Here is a 24,757-nt window from a genome sequence, read left to right on the forward strand (position 1 = left end):
AGCGTATCCAATAGTACACGAGTGTCATGAACAGAACCAGGCCAACCGGTGACAACAAATATGAACCGCATATCAAAGTCACATACCGCCATCACATTTTGTGAGGCATACTTATGGCGACCAATGTATTTGGGTTGCTCACTTAATGGCACAGTTACCGGCATAAATAGCTCAAAAATAAACTATGCATGTGTCCAATCCACATTCCAGCAACAAGGGGCGGCAGCGTACCTTGGAGGCGGCGGTGGCGCACGGCAGGGGTGGCGGCGGCGCACTGCAGGGGTGGGCGGCATAGATCCGGCGTCAGTCGACGGCGCTACTCCAATCGTGGATTGAAAGGCCGTCAGTCATGGGCCGGCGGTGCTCCTCCAGGAAGGAAAACAAGTGCGGCGACGTACCTTGGCAGGGAGGGCCAGGGGCGACGGAGGGGGGAAGGCAGGAGTTGCGGCAGTTGCGGCGGGAGAGGCAAGGGCGGCGGCGGGAGACTGCAGGGCGGCGCGGGGGGAGGTCAGGGGCGGCGGCGCAGCTCCGGTTGGGGGGAGGGCACAGACGGCGGCGCAGCAGCAGGGGAGGGTGGGCGGAGTCATGCCGGAGCCCGTGAAGGAGAGGGTCGGCGCGATTCCGGGCGTCGGCGACGCGGATCTTGGAGGTAGCGGGCCGAGGAGCACTGCGCGGATCTGCGAGGCGGTGGGCGCAGATCAGGAGGAGTGCGCGGATCCGGGCTCGGGTCCCCGCGCGGGAGGCGCACCGTCTCCCGAGGGCGGCGAGCGGCGCAGGAGGGAGGGGGGCGGCGGTAGAGGGGCGGCGGCGGTAGCTCGGGGGAGGAGGGGTCGAACAGGGGAAGGGGTATCGGGAGACGGGGTGGATGGGGGGCAGTCAGTGGAAATCCACTCGCTTTTTCCCGTGCGCGAGTTCTGAGCCGCAGTGGGAGGAATCACGATTCACGTTGTTTTGGCGCTTCCGTGGGAATCGGCGGCCGATAGAATCGAAAATTAAGCGGACCGTTTGGGTGGGATGTTTGATTTTTTCCATCCAGAATTGGATTTTAAGCGGAAACAAACACGCCCGAAGACTGATGCTCCCATCGCAGCAGATTTTTGACCAAACCTGACGATTCCCGTGGCCGCAGCCGAGATGATTGCGGCGGACGGGGGAAGCCGTCGTATATATAAGGGTGATCCGTGGGGTTAGGGTTTTCCGGGAATCTGGTGATACGTATTTACCAGAATACCCTTATCTTCTTGGTGGGCCGGCCCAGTTAATTCTCCTTCATCCTCTCTCATGGCCTTTTTTCTTGCTACGTGGCATTTTTCTATTGGTTCAAATTCGAGTGATACATAAACGAAATTAACTCAATTTTTATCTAGTAATCACCCCCATTTTATTTGCCTCTTCGTTTTGTTCCCACTGAATCATCTCATCCAATTGATAAAAAAAGAATAATCTCAGCGAAACCCATAGTGCACTGAATTTTTGAAGTCATGTGAAGCATGGTACAAAGATATCTAGGCCCATGGACCTAGGTGAGGCCCAAATGGGCTCACACCACTACCACTGAAGGTCCTTTGGTCGTCGACGCCGAGGTAATCCACGACGCGCAGGCCGTCGGGCCGCCGGTGCTCCGTCGTCTGCTGCTGCTGGCCACCGTGCATCAGCGATCCGTCGTCTGCTGCTGATGACCCGTATGCACCGTGCATCATCGAGCCGACCGCACCACCGTTGCTGCCACCGTAGTAGAGCTGACCCGGCAGCAGCCTGCCTGCGTCCAGCCCAACCAGCTGTGCATGGCCCAACGGCAGCCCATCATACGGCGGCGGATCAGCCTTCAGAGGCCCAAACGGACTCATGGCGGGCAGACGGTCAGGCCCACCCAACATGGGTCCGAAGCCGACGGTGGCGAAGCCCGCGCCATAGCCATAGCCGCCGCCGCCCGTGGTCGCGCCCATCTCCGCGGCCTTCTGCAGCAGCGCCGTCGCGGACATGCTCGCCGTCGCCGAGAAGCCACCGCCCATGCTTCTGCTGGGATCGCTAGGCCCGTCGAGCCCTATCCTGGCGCCGGTGAAGAAGGCTGCCGACGGCGAGGGCGCAGGCCTCGCGGCGGCGAGGCTGGAGAGCATGCAGCCGGCCATGCTGAGCGGCGGCAGGAGCGGGGCGGCGGCGTCGTCGGACATGGCCGGGGGGAGCATCCTGAGCTGCGGGCTCTTGGTGTCGAGGGCGAAGTCGTCGGCGGCGTCGTCCTCGGCGGCGTCGGCCTCCTGCAGGTGGGAGTGGGACGGCGGGAAGGCGAGGTGGTGTGCCGCCTGACCCTGGAGGGCCGAGGCCACGGTGGCCATGTTCATGGGCTGCGCCAGCTTGTTGTTCTCCTCGGCCAGGGCGTCGCAGAACGCCCTGTGCGTCACGAAGCTGTCTCGCCTGCGTGCGTGCGGGCGGGGGAACCAAATAAACAACATGAGCAGTAGAGAACGAGCTGCAGTACATTAACAGGCTGCAGTTACGTACGAGCACAGTGTATAATGTATGCACGGCTGGAACATGGACTTTGGGACCGACGCCATGTTTAGTTGCAAAAATTTTAGGGGTAAAATACTGTAGTACTTTTATTTGTATTTGGTAATTATTGTCGCGTCATAGATTAATTAGGCTCATTAGATTCGTCTCGTGATTTACAAGCAAACTATGCAATTAGTTTTTTATTTCGTGTAGATTTAATATTTCATGTATGCGTTGAAAAAATTCGATGTGATAGGAAATCTTGTAAAGTTTTGAAATTTTGGATGCAACTAAGCAGAGACTAGAGTTTGATTGATTACATTTTGGATGCAACTAAGCAGAATCTTGTAAATTGGATGCAAGATAATTGGAGGACTTGTCAAATCTCGTTGTCAGGACTCAGGAGGCCCGGCACACACAGCTACAGTATTGGTAGTGTAGGTGTGTGTGTCGCCATGCATGCGTGTGATCGATGTGAATCTGATGGCGACGGAGCACAGTTTGGTCGTCAGAAGAATGAGAGTCACCGATGAGAACGAAAGGACGGACATTCAGGTTGGGCTGGCAGACAAAAACAAATCTACCTTGCTTGCTTGCTTGCTGATATATACTCCCTTTGGTTGGACATTCAGGACGGAGTATTCAACTAATGAACACGACGTCGATTGATTACATTTCCTTTGGTTCATTTTACCTCTCAAAATATAGCCTTTGGTTCGAATTACAATACAATTCATCTTTTTCATTTTTCCATGTATAGGTAAAGTTTTAAGTTGAAATTTTACAAGATAAACACATCATAAACATGTTAGAAAAATACATCATAATTTTTTATCATTATATCGATAAGTTAGGATATTTAATATTAAATTAATTATTAGAGTTTAAAATTTTATGAAAAACAGCGATGACAATAATATGAATTTTTTTATTATGCATTGTGATGTCCACTACTACCCTGTACAATTTGAAATTAAAATTCAACTTGTGTAGAAACTATAAAGAAATAAAAGACAAATTGTAGTATGGGGTAAAATGAACTAAATAATATAGTTTAGCGGGTAAACTGAACCAAGTTGTAGTTTATAGGGTTATTCAAATTTTTGCTATACTTGAAGGGAGTAAATTGGACTTTTTTTTCTTATTTGAGCTTAAGATTACTAAGCTAATATACTTTAGGTAGGGAAACATCAATAACAATCACATGCATGAAGATAGATGAGAGAGAGAAGCATCATGCAGGTGGATGGATCGGAGCTGACCTGGAGAAGACGGTGCCGCAGTCGCACTTGTACTCGCGGGTGCCGCAGACCTTGGCGTGCGCCTTCCAGTCCGAGTGCACGGCGTAGCGCTTGGCGCAGCGCTCGCACTTCCACTTCTTCTCGCCGTGCTTGCGGCAGTAGTGCTTCTTGATGCCCGTGAGGTCGCCCAGCGCGCGCGCTGGGTTGTGGTGCACGCACGACGCCTTCGGGCACACGTACACGCGCTTCCTCGGCGGGCCGCCCGCGGCGTCCGCGCCGCCGCCGCGCTGCCGCAGCTTCCACGGCAGGTTGTGCCCGCGCCGGTGGAGCTGCAGGTTCTGGTCGCGCTGGAAACCCTTGTGGCAGATCTCGCACACGAACCGGTTCGTCGCCATCAGCGTCCGCGGCGACAGCGCGATCACCTCCGCGCTAGGGTCTGAATCATCAGGTGCATGCGGTGCAAATGCAATGCAACACGCGCGACGTCAGAACATTCAACCAATAATTATATTATTGGAGGGATTTAAACATTGTTATTATTAGCAGCTAGAACAAAATAAGGTTATTTTTTTGAAAGACAACAAAATATGGTTGTCAAATTGTATTGATTATTCAGGAGATTGATTGAGTTAAAAAAACATTTCAAAGTGACAAGGACTGTCAGCTAATTTTTAGTTGCACTATTATTTATGAAGTATAATAGTTGAAACTAGCTTGGAAACAAGAAATGTATTGAGACTGAAGAAACATGCATATACAAGAAGTTTATAAGCATGGTTTGTCAAGTAGGCTTCTCATGTTCAGCTCATGGGGTCTTTTATTTTCCATCTTGGCATCTTCTATTAATAGGAAGGCTCATAACTTGCATTAAAAGACGAGTGTTCTGAATAGTGTTATAGATCTGTCTATCTTACTCAAATTTCCACAAGCAATGTTCAAATATTCCCTTACAGTATGTCGTCATCTTAATTATCACGCTAGTCTTCGCTGAAAGGGAAATTTGGACTGCTAATAAACCATTTAGCGCCAGAATTGAATTGCCCTATCAATCATAGAGGCCATTGGTCGTCGGATTTCCGAAAGAACACAGATCAAAGACCGCAGGTCGGATTATACAAGGAATTCGTTACTCCAACATCGTCTCCATCGACTTCCCCTAGAACAAACTAGATACGCAATTGATATGATGCTGCAGCCTGCAGCTGCAGGTCACCATAACTAATTAAGCGTCAGTAAGAATTAGGCCGGACGCCACACCTGGTGTCCCCGGAAGGCTTCTCTTCTTCTTCACCGTCGGCAGGGCAGGCGGCGGCTCCGATGGGCCGGTGACGCGCTGGAGATCACCGTCGTCGGTGCCCATCTCCGGCGGGCTACCGAGGAGCGGCTTGATGTGGAACTGCCGCTGTTGATGATGCAAGAACTCTTCCTCCACCTCCCTGCTAGCTGTATTATTGCTGCTCACAGAAGAGAAGCTGCCGGCACACTCCCTTGCAGCCGCTCCCGACATGGATGGCAGTAGCAACTAATTAAGCTTGCATGCATGCACGCGCACGCGCACAAGCTCCAATTAAAACTAGGCTTACTTGCAAGGATATATCAGAGCAACAATTTGGCAGTGAAGACGTACACCTTTTACATCACTAGTAGGCTTTTGTTTCTTGGCTCTTGTTGGGGCCGGCCGGGGGAGAGAGTGTGTGTGTCCTTCAGTTCTGGGAGACAGTAGAAGGGAGGGAGGGGGTTGGTCTTGTATTTATCCTTGGCATTTTCCCATGCCGCTGCTCCTCAGCTCACACCGCACCACATTCCAAGTTACCTTTCGATGTACTGCTAATGCCTGTCTTTTTCCGTATATGTGTCAGTGCTGACTTGAACGCGCATGATATTATAGTATACTCCCTTTGTCCTGAAATATAAGGCATTCCAATATTTTTGGAGAGTTAAAATTTTTCAAGTTTGATCAAATTTTTAGAGAGAATCATAAAAATTTATGGCACCAAATAGATATATTGTAAAAATATATTTAATGGAGAATCTAATGGTACATATTTGATATCATAAATGTTATTACTTTATTGTATAAATTTAGTCAAATTTGAAAAACTTTGACTCTCAAAAAATATTGGAATACCTTATATTTCAAGATGGAGGAAGTATATGTCTAAAGATTAATCTAGTGAGGGAGAGAGAAGAGCGAGAGAGGAGCCTTGCATTGTAACAATAATGTGTACTATAATCTATGGTATATAGCCGCGAGGAGTCAATTAAGTAGAGAGGGAGAGAGAGATCTAGAGAGAGAGAGAGAGTTTTATATATAATTACTACTATATACTAGCAGTATGTGCATCGTTTGGATCTACTGGCCTTTGTTGTTTGCTCCCTCGGGATCGATCGGCCGGCTACAGACAACGCCAAGCTTTCCTGGGTTAATAGCTTGCCATGACAGCAACCTGTGGTCAAGTTGATCGCCTTCTTGTTGCCTTGTTTTCTTGCCTAGGGCCCTGGCCTGCATGCATGCCCTCGTTTTCATTTCAGCGGCTATAAAATTGCATTTTAAAAGTGCGGTTGCCGATCCCCAAAACCAATCTCTCTTGCAGCGCCAACGTACCTCAGTTTCTTGACTATGGTGAGCTGGAGCCTTCTCATAATTTGGTCTCAACCAATAATACTTCAACTATTTCAAAGAATAACCTAGCTACCTACTGTGTGAAAATGGTAACACATGTTGCCCATTAATTGGAACGGTAGAATCTTTCTTGTATTTGTAGGCTATCCCCAACCCTCCACCTAGGATGATTTCTATAGCATTGATTACACTGCCACCTAAGATGTTTAACTTATGTGGCACTATATTAAATGAGAGGGAGAGTGAAGAGATGAAGAAACTGAGTCTCATGCAAGACCCAATTTCTACACGAGAACTTATGCACTAGACACTACCAAATTTTGCATTGGGAGAGAGTAGTGTCCTCATGATAAGTAAACAACAAATATGACTGGTTGATAGGAAAGAGAATAATTGGGTAAGTATTAATTATTAACCATATGAAGAAACTATGTGTTAAGGGATGTAGTTTCTAAACATAGTGTCTTTCTTATGTGGTGGTATAGACATTATCTATAGACACTATGGGTTGGGACTGGTCCTAGAGATGATATCATGGCTCAGCTATAATTTTTTCTTGTTACTTTGGATCATGTGTCAGCTATAAAATCGAACAAACCCCTATTCTATCCATTTAAATTACAGTGCTTAATTTCTTCAAGGACAAGCCTTTCACCGACAATTAATCTACTAATACCAATGTTCGTCTACATGGCCGTTTACAACGTTTACACGGCGTGTAAATGATAGTCAATGGGTAGTCGTGTAGGCTGGTTAGTCGTGTAAAACCGTGCAAAACCATTTTGATCGTTTAAAAGACTTTTTAAACGGCCTTGTATGCTGGCATTTTGCTAAACGATGGGTGGCCGACCGTTCACTGTTTAACATTTAGGTTAACATTGACTAATACATAATTTTTACTATGCAAAAATTGATATTATAATTCGTATTAAAAATACTACTTATTTATATTTACAATTTTGTATCACAGATTTGATAATATTTAATGGAATAATCGTTTGTCAATGTCTTATCCCAACAAAAACAAAATATGCCTTGTACGCCTTTTCTACATCAGCTCGTTAGTTAGACATTTTGCCGCGCTGATTTGATCTCTCAGCATTATTGTATAGGCCGAATCGTTCTTACGACAGGCTAGCGATTTCTTCAGCACCACTGATAGGTCCTTTTCAGAGTGTACGGAGCATGACCATCAGTTGTTACCGGGGTATTTAACTATTTGCCGTTTTTACGGATGTCACTCCTTCGTTTGCCATCGTTATGGTGGCTCCTACGTTTTTTGCCACTCTTTTTCACGTGATACTAACAATTTGCCAAAAACGCAGACGTGGTAGGCCAAATCAGCTATCCAGCGTGGAGAGGCCGTGTGAAATGACCATGCTGCCCTTGCCTTATCCTTCCCTCTCCCCTTCTTCTCCACGCTGCGGGAGGAGGTGGCGCGGGCTATCGCCGGCGCGGGTGCAGCGGCGGTCGGCGTCCAACGCGGCCGAGGTGGTGGCAGCGCTGCGTGTGACCGGAGGGGCGGGGGAGGCGCTCGCGCCGCTCATAGAGGGCCCGGATCCGGAGGCGGCCCCGGGCGTCGGTGCCGACGTCGGCGGGAGGGGTGGGGGCAGTGGGTGCGCGGCAAATTGTTAGCATCGTGTGAAAAAAGAGTAGCAAAAATGTAGGAGCCACCGTAACGATGGCAAACGAAGGAGTGCCATTCAAGAATGGCAAATAGTTAAATACTCCGTTGTTATTTGTTACATCATGTACTAACGGTGGTAAACATCACAATGCAAGTTATTAATAATAACTAATAAGCCGACCTCCTCCACCTTGTTCTGAAGTACCCTACGGAAATTTTGACGAACTCTTTTTTTTTTCTATTCAAGAACATTGATTCTGCCTTGTATGATTCGTAATTCACCTGTGAATGTGTCCACGCGTAACTCTGTCAGGAGATCACATATCAGTCCCAGTAGCTGATTGCCAGAATTTTGTTTATCCTGCGACATAGATTGCGACAGCTGATCGAGTACGCACACAATGAGAACAAACAAGATCGATGCATGTCTTGTTCTGCAAATAACAGGTACACAATGACAAGAAACGAAAGTACTGGAACAGTCTAAGCCAACAGCAATATCTAGGACTGCTCTTTTTCCTGAAGCAGAAAAACAAAATCCACTGTCAATGAGAGCTCTTGATTGATATGGACCCCGCGACCCCAAACATATATACGGTAGTTAATGCTACATTATCAGGCCTACAGGCTACACCAACATGTACAGTGTCACCACTTGCACCCCACAACCTAGAGAAAGGCCGTGTTTGGTTCCGTAGCACAAAACGTGCTAAAAAAGAATTTTGTCTGCATGAAATACTAAACGAATCTTATTTGCAATTTTTTTTTCAAAAATAGGTGTAACTTTCCACAACAAATGTAATGGCGGTAATTAATCGATGATTGGCTACAGTAATGCTACAGTAACCATCCTCTAATCGTGCGGTCAAAGATCTCATTAGATTCGTCTCGCGAAGTAGTGCAGTGGTTGTGAAGTTAGTTTTGTAAACTGTCTTTATTTAATTATTGGTAAAAGTTTGTGCTACTTATGCTACGGAGGAAACCAAATAAGACCAAACATCGACCCATGTAGTAGTATCATCCAAGCAGCTACCACTGCATCACAATCTGTTGCCTGCGGTTAGATGGATAGGGCCTCGTTTAGTTGCGTCTGTAAAATTTTTGAAATAGAATTTTTACACATTAGAAGTATCAAATATAGACTAATCACAAAATTAATTATATAATTCGTCTGTAAACTACGAGACGAATCTAATGAGCCTAATTAATCCATCATTAAAGCATGTGTACTGTAGCAATTAATGTAGCAACTTAGTGTCTAATCATAGCAGTCTAATTAGGCTCATTAGATTCGTCTCTCAATTTACAAGAAAACTATACAGTTCGTTTTTTATTTCGTCTAAATTTAATACTTCATGAATGTAATTTTTTTTCGATGTGATAGATTTGGAATTTTGAATTTTACAATTTAACAAGGGCTAGGCTGAGCATTCACCATTCAGGTTCAGTGAACTGCATACATCCATCGTCTGCTTAGGATTTCAAGACACGATGTGACCTGTAGGTCGACAGCAGCGCGATTGATTGAATCTATATGCCACCAACAGCGACGCCGTGCCGTGCCTTGGATGTTCGACAACGTCGCGTGAGGTGGAGTGATGGAGTGGGAAAGGAAAGATAACATATTCCTTGAGTATTATTTCACCCAGACTTTTCCTTCAGAGCTGGCTGCTAGTAGCTGAAATGGTTGATTATTCAGTACAATCCTCATAGATCACTGTCCTCTCTAGATTAGCAGCCTATAAAACGAATCCAGTGAGGACTAATCGCTTAGGGGTTGTTTGGTTCCAGAGACTTTTTTTAAGTCCCTGGAATTTTTTAGTATTTAAAAGTATTAAATAAATATTAATTATAAAACTAATTGCAGAACCCTGGGGCTAAACTGCGAGACGAATCTAATGATGTATCTTAATCTATGATTAGCGAATGGTTACTGTAGCATCACTGTAGCAGATTATGAATTAATTAGGCTCATTAGATTCGTCTCGCGAAAAAGCACTCAGCTGTCAAAAAACATTTATAAACAGATTTTATTTAATACTATAAAATAGTAAGATTCTTTTTGATGTGATAGGGACTTTTGAAAAAGTCCTGGAGCCAAACAACACCTTAGTTAGCTGCTTAGTTTAGTTTCTTCCGTACGAGCTTAGCTCGTGGAATGGATATCATCAGTATATTACCATGCATTGTCATTGTTGCACATAGTCTGTAGTGGTCCTGATGATGCCTTTGTCACTTCTCCGGTTTTGTTTTCATCGCAGCGGTGCGTATTCCTTTGGAGGAGAGGAGTCGGCCATGCTTGCTGCAGTGATCATTTCTGAAAGAGGAAACATACTGTGCGTGCGTGCGTGCGTGCGTGCTGTGCTGTGCTTACCTGTTCTTCCAATCCTTGGCAGGCAGATTTTGGTCAGAACTTGTGGGGAACTGAATAGTATTAATTTGCTGACGATCAGGACCACTCGTTCTTGCCGCGGAGGCTCGAGGCCGGCCGCAATCTTGTGCTTGTTTTTCCAGGAGATAGCTTATTAATTAACGTAACGGTAATTGAACAGTACGGTGGCATCTGTTCTGCAGACATCACCAAGGCGAGGCCTCCCTGCTGCTGGATTATTCGTTCAGATCTGAAGAAAATTCAGATACTCGCCTTTGTCCAGTTGGTATACTGCCTGCGTATACGTCTGAAGATTTTCAGATGCGGCGCCTTCGATTTGATACACTGTCTTCCAGTATATTTGGAAGCATAGTTTGTTTCATCCCGGATTTCGCCAGTGAATTGAACTTTGATGGAGACGAAAGATGACAAAATGCATCACAGTTGTAGAAAGCGTATGAGGACTGTTGGACAGCAAGGCCGCTCTCAAGCATAGCTAGGAGTTAAAGAATATAAGGCCTGTTTATCCAAAACACAAAATGTAAAATTTTTGTAAATCGTTTGCATGGTATACTAAATGTAGTCGAAAAATAAATCGCATTACACAAATGGATTGTAAATCGCGAGACAAATCTAATGAAACTAATTAGGGCGTGATTAGACACTAAATTGCTACAGTAATGCTATAATAAACATGCTCTAATGATGGATTAATTAGGCTCATTAGATTCGTCTCGTAGTTTACAGACGAGATCTGTAATTAGTTTTGTGATTAGTCTACATTTAGTACTTCAAATGTTGAAAATTCCCTTCCAAAAATACAAAAATGTAAAATACAAAATGATTTAAACAAGACCTAAATTGTAGGCAGGGTAAGCGTATTTAGTATGCGATGTGCAAGCAACGACATTCAGAAGCTATGAAGATGCCTGCAGGCTGCAGAGAGGTAAAAAAAAACATTAAGTCATTTCAAAGAAAATAGAATACTACTGTAGATAACAGAGAGCTAGAGGGTTGCATGTAAATTTACAGCAATAGGTATTCTGCTATGGTCATGTGGCAAATAATTGGCGCCTCGATTCATACATAAATGAGCCGCGTCCTGAATCTCCGCCGCTTGATCGATGGCACTCAACACCTAATCCCGGCGCTCATTATTGGCTTGTCAATAGCAAGGAAAGTTTAAGGCAGCCTAAAACACGGTAGCAGCTCCGTAAGAGCAAGTTTAATAGCCCCAGCCGGCAGCCGGCTGGGAGATGTGGATCGACGGTGGACTCCGCGTGCATTTAATATTTAATGAACGGCAGTGAGAGCGGTGTGCGTCTCAGTCGGCGGCGAGCGGGCGGCGAGCGGGAGGTGAGCGGGACGCCCGCTCGACTCTCTCGGAGGATCCAGTCGGCTCTCCGCCGGGCTATTAAGCTTGCTCTAAGGCTGAGGACGACCTGACAGGACGATCTTCTTTTTTCTTCAGATTTGGGTATGGATGCTGCGAGCTTAGGTGGCTATAAAGTCAAGGCTGCCTGGTAATCCTACGAGTAAGAAGCGGCCCCACCGCTGAGATCAGTCAGATTCTGCAGAAAGCCGCTTTCTGCGCGCCTGCTGGTCGCCGGTGAACATCGACGTGCACCGGGTGCCTGTTTCGGGAAAGCATCTCATCCCCTTCCCTGACGTCGTCGTCGGAGAAGACTGGGCGCCGGCCGATCCTCACGGCCGCGTCGCCGGACGACAGATGCGACGCGGACGGCGCATGGTGACACTGAAATTGCAGGCAGGAGCCCGGTGGTATCACTGTCAGTATCATCGGAAGCGGGCTGCAAAGAAGCAGACACCGGCAGGCCCTGTTTAATTCGTTTTACCTATAACCGCAAAATTTTTTGCGTGGGAATCTTGCCAATTTGAAGTACTAAATGAAGTTTATTTATAAAACTTTTTACACAGATGGGTTGTAAATCGCGAGACGAATCTAATGATGCTAATTAATCCATGATTAAGCAATAATTAGCAGATGGTTACTGTAGCATCAATGTTGCAAATCATCTCATTAGATTCGTCTCGCGATTTACAGCCCAACCATGCAAAAAAATTTTGTAAATAAACTTCATTTAGTACTTAAATTAGCAAGATTTCTTTTCACTTTAATGTATTTAAGATTTTTTTGTGTTTACGGGGTGGGAACTGAACAGCGCAAAAGTGTGAGGAATACTCTGCACCCGCCGGTTGCCAGGTTCTGCAGCAGCATCGTGTCATCATCCTACAGGCGAAGTGTGTAACACGATAGTTGTGGTGGTCCACAAGCTGCAGTCCAAATAGTACTAGTGAACGTCCAAAGTAATGGCATCAACTGCCGTCGAAGCAACAACTTTTTTTTCCAAAAAAAAAGGAAAGTTAACAGCCCGTCAATCCGTCATTGACTCATGGGCCTCCAGCATATGCCTAGGAGCTGATCTGGCCCATATAACAACTGGGCTGAGTTTCCGTCCGTCCATGACAGTACTGCGATGCGAGTCCTGGCTGGGCTGTGGACCAGACCAGTCGGCACGTGCGTCTGACCATGGCGGAACCGCGGAAGCATGCATGAGCTTGACGACGCCAGTATCTCAGTCAATTCTATAAAAAAAAAGAATTAGAGTATCTCAATTTTCTCACAAAAAAACTAGAGTATCTCGGTTAGTTCAGTAGTGGCACGGCAAGATATGTTTATGAAAAAAAATATTTTGAGTAATAAAATTGACAATATTCTTCGTAAAAGTAGCTTTATTATTAACTTGTTTATGAGAATAAGCACGTGGCCACGAAACTCTCGCCTCGGCATCGCTCCCGCGGTAGTCGCCCACATGCCCACGCCCGACCCTGATGTACTTGGTCATGCGGCAGCGCAACTGCACTCCTCTATCCCTTGCTTCTAGTTCTTCGCATGCGACTCCATCGCTGAGCGCTGGGGCTGACCGAATAGGTAGGTAATGATCCGAGTTCCTTGAGTTGCATTATCACATTCTACTCCTAGTTCTAGGGGACTCCCTACTGTCCTACGCTCCATCAACCGCCATCACAGACGTCCGTCCGCGGGCTTAGTTGTTCTTGGTAACTTAGGCTGACATATAGTTAGCCCAGTTCCTCGTCAAGATTGGTAGGTACTCCTATATATTTTGGCAGACTCAATCGCATCCCAATGCGCACGGAATGGCGCAGCTGGGGTTGTGGCCTATGGGTTTTTCCCCGTCATGGATAGAGAGCACTTCTATCCTCTGCAGTGCACATAACCGCGCGTCCACCTGCATTCCAGCCAAACATTTTTGCTTATTTTTCTTCTTATGTCAACTGTTGTCCTCAGCATCAGCGCGCCATATCTACCAGGCTTACTAATAAGTAAAGATAAACATACACTAAATGGTAGATATCCATAAGACCGCGAGGTTATATTAGGAGCATTCTAGTATCCTCCATCTATACTCTAGTGCAAGATTAGAGTGGTTATTTCAAAACCAACAAGCATCTATGCCTCTCCTATCTCTAGGCCATAGCTATATGTACTGCTACTTTAAATGGTTTATTTTCTCTTTTTGTTACTGCAAAAATCTGTCAACTCCTCTTAAATAGCTGCGTAATACCTACTATACTTTTCCGTAATTTCACAAAGTTCAAACTATAATTCAACCAAAAGTCCGAGACACATGGAAAGGCAACGTGAAGCACCTCTATGTACGTAATGTTGTCCTCTACTTTTCTATACTATAAAAGTTAAAACAATTGAAAACATTTCTCACCAAAATTAGGCCCATTGTATCCCTCATGGAGGCCCCACTTGTCATGCCAAAAAGCTTGACGAAAGGGAGGAGGAGATTGGTTTCGTCCATGTTTTCCACCAAAATCCTATTACTTTTTACACCAGCAATTTCCTATACCCACATCTTGTACCCACGTATTACTTTCCTTTAGCATACACATACTTTCATTTGCACATACATTGGCCCCATAATTCACGTCATTTTTTTTGGAAGGACAATAATTGACATCATTATTTATGGAAGGAAAAGAAAGACGTGTATTATTTAGAAGAAAAATAAATGGCATTGTTGCTTGATGATTTTGGAATGATATTAATTGGCATCATCGTTTTATAGAAGGAAAAGAAAGATGTGTATTATTTTTGGAAAGAAAATAAATAACATCATTGTTTGATGGAAGAAAAATTAAATACGTGTCTGTGGCACGTACATCTTCCCTAGTATAATAAAGAACTTAAAATCTTATCTATGCGATAGAAGGAATTTGCTACATATAATGTGCAAAATAGAGATGTTATTATTCGACCAGTTTCTCACTCCTATATTCAAGTCAAAATTTACGGTTCAACCAATTCATCTAATAATGATAGTGGTATGCTTTACACGATAAGAGCTAACATGTGAATGGCGCCACTGTAAAAGGGGCTCTTCCGCATGCGAATCTAATCATTTCCTGCGTTTATCAAGATGGGTTTTTTCAGGTAGTGCGCTTCCGCACCGAACCTCACTTCGCAACTTGACACTTGTTGTCGGACGACATTATACTTCACATAACATCTTTCTATAGAATATAGATACAAGTGTGCCTATGATGTACGTACAACACAAAAACGGCTTTACGACGGAGGAACACACAACACAAAACGGCTTTACAATGGAGGAACACATCCTCCTGAGAGGTGCAGACTACCTCTCGAGAACATTGCTTCAAGCCATGGTCCCTACGAACTTGAACTTTATTGTGAACTGCAAACTATACCTAACTTGCTATGCCTTTTGATTTCACCGATCCAACTTTTTTGTTGTGCTGTTGGGGCACTTGAATTTTATAGTACGGACCCATGCATCATAGGACAGTGCACAAACACACACCTCCTGTCCACACCTGAGAGCAATCTAAAGACCCAATTACTCGGGATGTTTTGGCTTTCTTTACCCAAAAGGATGAAGCAAACAGAGCAGATGGGCCATCCTTGCTCGTTTCGGTGTTATCCTCTTCCTCCAAAACATTCACAGGTTGGTATGCCATCATTGGTCAGTTCAAAAAAAAAATGGTATGCCATTGGGCGCGTAAAGCTACTACTATAGCTTATTGTTGGGGCGAGAGAATTTGCGCCTCTACACACAGTGTAAAATGATTCGTGTGTTTGCAGCTGACAAAACGATCGAGAATGAGGAATTAATAATAATTGTACACCTTTAACACAACCATCGATTGTGATGCGTGAAACGAACATTACACATGGTGGTACTACAGCACAACCGAAATCGAGATCGGAACATGGACAAGAAAAACAAACACACGACTCCATCATGGTCTTGCAATCTCATCGCATCAGAGCTAGGTGAGAGAGCATTATATTGATTCTGCAAGAGCAGTAAACTCCAGGCACGCATGGCGGCTAGTTAATTTCTGTCTCGCTGCTCGTCGTCGCCCCTGAAGATCGATAGCTCAGCCCTCACGTCGATCTGGATGCCGCCGCTGTTGAGCGCGGCCGTGAGCTCCTCGCTCTCCCGGTACCTCTGCAGGTACCTGCGCATGGCGTCGGCGTAGTGATCGAGGCCGAGGCTTCTCATGGCATGGCAGATGTCGTCGCCGTTGATCGTCTTCCGCCTCTCCCGGCGGCACCGCTCGGAGGCCTCTCCGGTGACGAAGCCGACGAACTCCGTGGCGCACTCCTGGATGGTCTCCTTGGCGCGCTTCGATATCTTAGCCTGTGGCGGGAGGACTTCCTTCATGATCCGCCCGACGTTGGCGATTGGCAGGAGGTTGCCGTGCCCTGCCTCACTGTTGTCATCCTTGGAGGTTGTTGAACCTGATGCACTAGAAAGGTTTTGTGGTTGCCTCTGTTGGGCAAAATGAGTGAAATTGAAATTCTCACTCATCTCGATATGATGGGGTGTGTATATGATCTACCTTGCGCTATCGCAAGCTATATAGCCTCGCGTATTGGATACGAACCGTCTTCTCAATACTCGTCGGTTTTGAAGAGTGGGATAGCCCTATTTATGTACATGCATAGATGTGCAGAGAGGGTTTTCGCCTTATTCATCAAACTTTATCGATCCTCTCGAAAAGCGTATAATGCTATATTGAAATGTAGGGTAACTGGAGTTGTCCGCCGCACCACGCGTGTTGATGATTTGGTAACTCAAAAGCAGAACGTGCGGCTCTGCATTTTATTCGTCCCTCCATTATCAAATATTCAACTTGTTAGGAAAAAATATCAGCTTTCGTACATACGAATTAATTTTATTTTGTTGAAAAGAGATGGATTTGATATAGTTGACGTACAAAGGGCTTCTGCTGGTACGTTACAAGTTAGATTGAAATAAACTTCACAAAGTACGGTAATGCTATCAAAATTCATACCTTTTTCAGTAAGAGTTGGCCATACCTTGTACAGCAGTCCTAGATAGGTTTTGATTGACATATATTCGTATGTACATTCAGGACTTCAGGTTTCAGATATAGCACTACACAGATGAGACACCCAAGCCATCCGTGAGACGAAATCAGTGTACCTACGTGAAAGCCGATGCTAGGTTGCCAACTTTATGCGAGAGCGAGGAGGACTGTAGGAGGAGGAGGCAGGAATAACCTTTTGGCCGGCCGCTGCTGCTAGTTGCAAATAGCCTATGGCGACCATGCAGCTGGCGCGGCCATTGCATCCAATGGGTCGCCCTTCTTTTGCACGGGGCCGGTGCTGACTGGTGGATGCCCTAGGCGCTCGACATCTGCCGACAAGCCGTGCGGCCCTCGCATGGCGACGATGATGGCGTCCAGGGCCGCGGCACGTGGCCGTGGATCCAGGCGGATCAACGTTGAGGCGAGAGCGCACACCACCGCACGGCACTGTTCTCCCGCGGAGGCACAGTACAAGCGGACCCTAGGCCACTTGATCATACAAAAGGCTAGGAATTTTATTTGCAGCTTCTCTCTCTCTCATACCCACCAAAAGGAGACGATGGATAGGATGGAGCAACGCTGCAGGAGCTAGAGGTAGCCAATTAGGAGTAGTTCATCTTTTGATGCATCTGCTGCTGCTACTACCTGCTGAACTAGATGTTCCCTAGGAAGCTCCCCATTGGATGGAACCATCCTTGAATACATTAACTAAATTTTTCTTCCATTTCTCTCAGATATAGTAAGATTCCTCTCTTACATGCTCACGCTGATGCTCCTACCTGGTGAAAGTAGTTCTCAATTTATTTATTTTTTTAAAAAAAAAAAGAGAAAGAGGCCGGCTCTCAAGTCTCAACCTTGTGTAGCTGTGTTATTGCTGCCAACTAGACAAATCATGTTGCTTAATCTTACAATTACTAATTGAAGACTCCTTTTGAAGCCTCACATGAAGCCACCTAGGATCCTAGGTGGACACTATAGAAAATAGAAAAATTCTTACAAAAATCAGAAACATCTAGCCGTTAATCTGACAACTCTAATCATAATAGTCATTGGATCTGTTATCTTTCCTAATAAATTACTCATCTCTGCCATTATGAAAATAGATTAAAGTAACCCCCTAAACATGTATCTAATTACCCACCTCCGTCATTATAAAACAAAATCTAAAGTAACTGTAACACCCGTATTTTCAAATTAGGAACCTAAGTAAATTTGATTAGGTTTATTGTAGGCTCGATAAGGTTTCATCTAATTTATCTTGAATTTAGAGCATTTATCGCGAGCTTAAATAAATTATTTAGCCATAAAATAAATGTAAGGAAAATAGGTTTGTGCATCTCATGCTGCTTTGCATTTTTTATTTGCTTGTTGCTCAACTTAAGTTCAAATCTTTGAGTTTGAATTTAATTTGAAAGTGTTTGAATCATTTTGGAAAAAATGGAAAGTCTTTTCTTTTTCTACCACTCTTTCAGCCCAGCCCATCTCTGCCTTTTCTTTTTTTTTTCCCGCGGCCCAGAATTTTTTTTTTCCTTTCCGCCGGCCCGTTCCCCCCCCCGCCTCTTGGCCCAACCGGCCCAGCGCCCCCTTCCCCTCCCTGGCTCACCGCCAGGCGGGACCCGCTTGTCGGGCGCGTCGTCCTCCCCGGCCGAGCCGGACTCTGGCTCGAGTCCGACCCGGCCACGCGCGCGCCGCCGTGTTCCTCTCGGGCCCGCACGCCCAGGCGCCTCGCCGGCCCCTATATAAGCAACGCCAGGCCCCCCCTAGAACCCTAAACCGCAGCCGCAGCCGCCGCCTTCGCAAAAACCTAGCCCGCGCCGCCGCCATTGTTGAAGCTTCTCGGAGCTTCGCCGCGCCGCCGTTCCGTTTCGATTCCTCGACGACATCACTGCTCCGGAGCTCCGCCGTGGTGAGAGGAACCTCGCCGATCTTTTATCTCCCTCCCTCTCGCTCTGTTTCGGCCGCAGTCGCTCGCCGGAGTTTTCGCTCCGCCATGCGCCGCCGCTAGCCCGCTCCGCTGTCCTAGCGCCCTTCCAAACCCCCTAATTGAGTTCGCGTGCTCGCGCTCGCGCTTCCAGTCCCAGACCCGAGCCAAACGAGCCCCCGGATGGCCGTTTTGGCCAACTCCGGCCATCCCGCCGCCGCGCGCCGCCGTCTTAACTCACCGCCGGCCGTTTCCGCCGCCGCCAGCCCGCCCCAAAGCACTCTAACCGTTAGATCTAAATCGCACGGTCCAGATTAGATTGGATCCAAGTCAACTGAGTTAGAAACCGGTCAACCATGGTCTTTTTGCACTAAAGCCCCTCTGTTTTTCTAAAATTAACCCGCCGTCCTCTTCTGTTGAAAAATATTTACAAATCAGCCCCTGTTTTTATGATCTAGCCCCTGCGTATAAGGTTTAATTACGAATTAGTCCTTAGATCTTGTTTTAGCCATAACTTTCTCGTTTTAGATCCGTTTTCGATGATCTTTGCGCTCATGCGATCGTTGCAATGAGTAGAATAGTTTAGTAACCTCTTTTTGTACTGTTTCTGTTGTTTGGTGTACTGTTTCTTATTGTTTGTACTTGTTTGCTTGCATGTGCGTGTGCGATGCGATAGACGGTTCGCAGTTCGAGGAGCACCAGCAAGATCAAGACTTCGGAGGACCGGATCAGCAGCAGTTTGAGGAAGGCAAGTGGACCCTTGACCATATTTTTGACCCATGAAATCACCAAAACTATCACATTTACTTTTATGTTCATGCATGTGTCTATAATATGATGGGAACCGAGTTAAGGACATGCCTAGTACTGTTTACCTTATTCCTTGATCAACTTGGGTTTAAATTTCATGTTGGGTAGCTATGCTAGTTGCTATACTTTGGGATATGGTTGGTTAATGATGATACAAATATTATATATGTTTTATTCCATGTTCATGATGATTAATGTTGTTAATCAAGAGTATATGATTTAATTGGAACATGGAGAACCACCCAGGAAAACAGTACAACCACAATACTATATGGCTCTGGTCTTGGCTAAGTAACTAGATGACCTATATGTCGTGCTGGGGCGTTTGATTGGTGGTTTTATTTTTTTGGGTTGTCGTGCTTTGAGGAGCGGGTGAAGGAAGCTTCGTCTTCTGAGGCACCGCAGAAAAAAGGACCAGTGCGCACATATAGTGATTCTTTGGAAAAGCCTCGTAGTGAATCCCTAGCCACTCACCAAAGGAAGTGTTTAAGGGCTTTGCAAACCCGGGCGACATGGGAAACACGAATTGTGGGTAAAGTGTACAACCTCTGCAGAGTGTAAAACTAACCGGTTAGCCGTGCTCACGGTCAAGAGCGGCTTGGACCCTCACATGATAATTTAACTTGAAGTTGATCTAAATCGATGATCTAATTTATGGTTAATTATTGTTTATCTTTATATGCTTATCTTGTGGGTTTAATGGTATATACTTTTATCTAGCTAATGCTTGCTAATAAAACATGATCAACTAAAATTGCTGAGTGCAGTTAAACCGTGTCAGCTATCCCTTGAATTAGCCATGCATATATATTATAGTTGTTTTCTTGCCACTTGTTGAGTACCAACCATAAGTGTACTCACCCTTGCATACTTGCTGCTCAGACCGTAATAACAACTGTCCGGAGTTTCCAGAAGACTTCGAGGATTTCTAGGCGTATGTCTCCCAGTCATCTGCCTGTGCTGAAGAAGTTTCCGCTGCTACTCTATAGTCGTTTATTTATTCGCTTTAGACCTTCGGTTTTGTAATAAAGTCTTTAATACTCTCTTTACGTTTGCACTAGTTGTGATATTCACTTTATGTTTAATCATATGTGTGTAAACTGATCCTGGCGCACATATGAGATGCATTCGGTTTGCCTTCATAAACCGGGTGTGACAGAAGTGGTATCAGAGCAGTGTTGACTGTAGGACGTTAGCCTAGATAGAAATGGTCGAGAAATTAAGGTCTATCTTGCTTAGTGGCCATGCTCTTTCATGCTTATTTGCTTAATCTTTATTGCTAGATTTTAATCTCATCCTTGATCACATACTTGTCTTTTCTTTCAAGTATGTTCTAAAACTTTTCAATCCTGTTCTTCAGATGGCCAGAACTAGGCAGACTGCTCGCAAGCGCACTGGAGGTCGTGCCTTCGCTCGTCGTACCGTACCTGCACCCGCTGAGTCAGTACCATCCCCAGCCCCAGCTCCAGTTCCAGCTCAGCCGGAGGAAGAGGTTGAGGAAGTGCCCGGGAGGGATTACTTCTTCGACGAAGACCAAGAAGGCAACATCCGGGAAGTTGATGCGGACGGGAACATACAGTCATCTCCACCGTCGCCGACGCCAGCACACGATCTAGGCCCGCCACTGGCCTATTTCGACGCTCAGGTTCCAGCGACCGCCGTCGCTGAGGGAGGAGAAGAGGAGGAGCCTCAGGAGATGTCAGAAGATGAAGCCCCAGCACCTCCTGCTCCAGCAGCTTCAGCGCCTGCACCAGCTGGAGGAGACCCAGAAGGCCCAGAGGACCCGGACGATGAGGATGATGATGAAGACCCGCCAGAAGAAAGGGGACTGTACTGCGTCTACACCTCAACCCACGAGGAGGGTCACTTCCCCCTGCTGCTTCGGGACACGCTGGAAGAGCTTCACAACCCCGTGGCTCCCCTGTACAAGACAAGGCATTATGAAGACCCAGCGCTCGGCGACTACTTCGTCACTCGGGTCCACATAAGGGTGGATACTGGACCCCGAGGCATGATGACCGTCTCCGCACATGATTCCTCGACACCCATGGCGACCTACCGTGCCTCAGTAAGCCATGCTGCCATGAGGGCTCTCTGGTCTCTCAATCACACTAACCGCCGAGACTTGGAGAGCACAGACTATCAGCACCTTCCTCGCCGTGTCCGTGGGACCGAGCATACGGAGTTGACACTTGGAGAGGACGAGGAGAACCGCGTCAATGTCACAGTGCGAGCTCTCGCTGGAGTTGACACAGACTTAAGGAATGTCGTCAACCAGCTGGACGACACCCAAGACCGACTGAGAGAAGCTCACCACATGATTCGCCAGCTTGAGGCCCAGCTCGCAGGAGAGGCGCCTCCACCTGTTCCAGAGGGGGAGCCTCCGCATCCCGCCTTGTCACCCCCGCGCAAGAGGCTTCGTTTCGGCGACCGTGGCTACCAGAACCGTTTCTACTAGATGATAGGCTTAAGAGTTTAGGTTGAGTCTTGTAAAGAGTCTTTTTGTAATCGCTAGCTCGTGAACGTTTGCTTAAGTGTGTTAGTTAATCAGTGTGTTTCAATGCTTGGTTTTGTGAACAATTGTGAGTTGGCTTTTTGTAATGATTGTGGTGTAATTATGGAGTGATGACCATAATTGCATCAAGTTTTTAATAAAGTTAGCTAGTTAGTAAAGCTTGGGGTTATCCATTTTAATTTATTTTGTCTCTATCTCGTCCTTGCACCTATATTTTACCATGATTATTTCATGAGTCTTACTTGTCTAACCGGTCAGATGGTGAACACCAGGTCCGGATCAGGAGTTGATCAGCCACCAGTGCAGCGTCAGAGAAGAGGCAACAACCAGCAACCCAACAACATGAGTGGAGGCAACAACCAGAACAACGGGCCACCGCCACCACCACCAGCAGGGATGGAGCAGTTCCTTGCTACGCAGACACAGTTGCTGACTCAAATGGCCAACGCCATGGCCAATCTACAAGCTCAAGCGAACCAAGCTCCAGTACCACAGCCGCCACAGAGGGATCGCCACCGTGACTTCATGAGTCACAGACCTCCTACTTTCTCCCACTCACCAGATCCTCTTCACGCCGATGACTGGCTCAAGACCATTGATAAGATGCTGAACATAGTTCAGTGTACAGACAGGGAGAAGGTACTGTATGCTTCAGGTAGATTGGAAGGAACTGCAGCAGACTGGTGGGATGCTTATACCGCCGCCCATGTTGATCAAAACACTATCACCTGGGATGAGTTCAGGACTCAATTCAGGGAGCATCATATACCTGAGGGTTTGATGAAGCTGAAGAGGCAGGAATTTCTAGCTCTGAAGCAAGGTGGAATGACCGTAAGTGAGTATCGGGACAAGTTCATCCAGTTGTCCCGCTATGCCTCCGCAGACGTGGCCACAGATGGGCAGAAGCAGGACTACTTCAGGCTAGGGTTGCTTGCACCTATCAGATATCAGTTGTTGGTACACAGGTTTGAGAGTTTCCAGAAACTGGTGGACAATGCCATCGCCGTGGAGAATGCTCGCAAGGAGATGGGTGAGCAGAAGCGGAAGTTCGAGTCACAAAGCCAGTCTAGCAACTCGCGCCCGCGCTTTGGACCCCCACAAGGAAACCAGATTCGCCCAGGAGGACAGAATGCCAACTTTGGGCAGAACCAGTATCAGTACCCGCGCCAAGTTCAGCAGAATCAACAGAATCAGCAGTCGGCGCAACGCTTCAACCCCCAGCAGAACCGTCAGAACACTCCTGTCAGTACTCCCGTGAGGAACAACAACACAGCCCCTACTGGGTCCACCGTGTGTTTCAAGTGTGGTGGACATGGTCATTATGCGAACCGTTGTCCCAATCCTCCTCAGAACACTCCTGCTCAGAACAACGCTAGCGGACAGAGGCAGACTCCGCAGCAGCAGCCTAGGAACAACAATCAGACCCCGCAGAGCAACAGAGGACAGCAGAACTACGTCCACGGCAGGGTCAACCATGTGACTGCAGACACCGCTCAGGAGGCTCAGGACGCTGTATTCGGTATGTTCTTAGTCAACTCAACCCCTGCATCAGTTTTATTCGATTCTGGAGCATCGCATACTTTTATATCTACTCAATACATGGCCAAGCACTCCATACCGCTTTGCACCATGCCTAGAGCTATGCTAGTAAACTCACCGGGGGGAACCATGAGAGCTATGTACCAGTGCCACGGAATTAAAATTCAGATTATGGGTAGAGAGTTTGATGCAAGACCTATAGTTCTGGATTCGGATGGGATTGATGTTATCCTTGGGATGGACTGGTTAACCAAGCACGATGCTGTCATTCAATGTGCCAAGAGATCAGTGCTCCTTACCAGCCCAGCAGGTGAAAGGTTTGAGTTCTTTGCAACCACTCCAACACCAGCAGATTGTACGGTGAACCAGATGAAGGCTGCTTTGATAGAGGACATCAGGATAGCATGCGAGTACTCAGATGTGTTCCCCGATGACTTGCCAGGTATGCCACCTGAACGTGACATTGAGTTCATTATAGATCTTTTACCTGGTACTGCACCTATTGCTAAGAGACCATATAGGATGTCCGCTGGTGAACTAGAAGAACTTAAGAAACAATTAAAGGAATTGTTAGATAAGAAATTTATTCGTGCTAGTTCATCACCATGGGGAGCCCCAGTGATCTTTGTGGACAAGAAGGATGGTACACAGAGGATGTGTGTGGACTACAGGTCATTAAATGAAGTTACCATCAAGAACAAGTATCCGTTGCCTCGTATAGAAGATTTGTTTGACCAGCTGAGAGGAGCCAAGGTATTCTCTAAGATTGATCTGAGGTCAGGGTATCACCAGTTGAGGATACGACCCTCGGATATTCCTAAGACCGCTTTCACTACCAGATATGGGTTGTATGAATATACGGTTATGTCATTCGGGTTGACCAATGCACCAGCTTACTTCATGTACCTGATGAATAAGGTGTTTATGGAGTACCTCGACAAGTTCGTAGTGGTGTTCATTGATGATATATTGGTGTACTCCAAGAATGAGGAAGAACATGAGGAACACTTGAGGCTTGTTTTGCAGAAGCTCAGGGAGCATCAGTTGTACGCCAAGCTCAGCAAATGTGAATTTTGGTTGAACGAGGTTTCATTTCTTGGTCATGTCATCACAGATGGAGGAATTGCAGTTGATCCCAGCAAGGTCAGAGATGTGTTGAAGTGGGAACCACCTCAGACAGTGTCAGAAATCCGGAGTTTCATAGGA

The 24,757-nt window shown here is 46.4% G+C and overlaps 2 protein-coding genes across 2 annotated transcripts; both read right to left on the minus strand.

Annotated features, from left to right (window-relative positions):
* Positions 1-1,384: 1,384 nt before the first annotated feature.
* LOC120672136 (zinc finger protein GAI-ASSOCIATED FACTOR 1-like) lies at positions 1,385-5,438 on the minus strand. Its single transcript, XM_039952435.1, has 3 exons — positions 4,989-5,438; positions 3,753-4,167; positions 1,385-2,412 (listed from the first exon to the last, which is right to left on the minus strand). Exons 1-3 carry the CDS (start codon positions 5,236-5,238, stop codon positions 1,506-1,508), a joined length of 1,572 nt encoding a protein of 523 aa, XP_039808369.1. The 5' UTR covers positions 5,239-5,438; the 3' UTR covers positions 1,385-1,505.
* Positions 5,439-15,503: 10,065 nt separating this feature from the next.
* On the minus strand, positions 15,504-17,799 carry LOC120674327 (nuclear transcription factor Y subunit B-4-like). The gene has a single exon (XM_039955500.1). It carries the CDS (start codon positions 16,241-16,243, stop codon positions 15,764-15,766), a length of 480 nt encoding a protein of 159 aa, XP_039811434.1. The 5' UTR covers positions 16,244-17,799; the 3' UTR covers positions 15,504-15,763.
* Between the last annotated feature and the right edge of the window lie 6,958 nt (positions 17,800-24,757).

Source organism: Panicum virgatum, chromosome 5N (assembly GCF_016808335.1).
Source record: "Panicum virgatum strain AP13 chromosome 5N, P.virgatum_v5, whole genome shotgun sequence".
In the NCBI taxonomy this organism is placed as follows: domain Eukaryota; kingdom Viridiplantae; phylum Streptophyta; class Magnoliopsida; order Poales; family Poaceae; genus Panicum; species Panicum virgatum.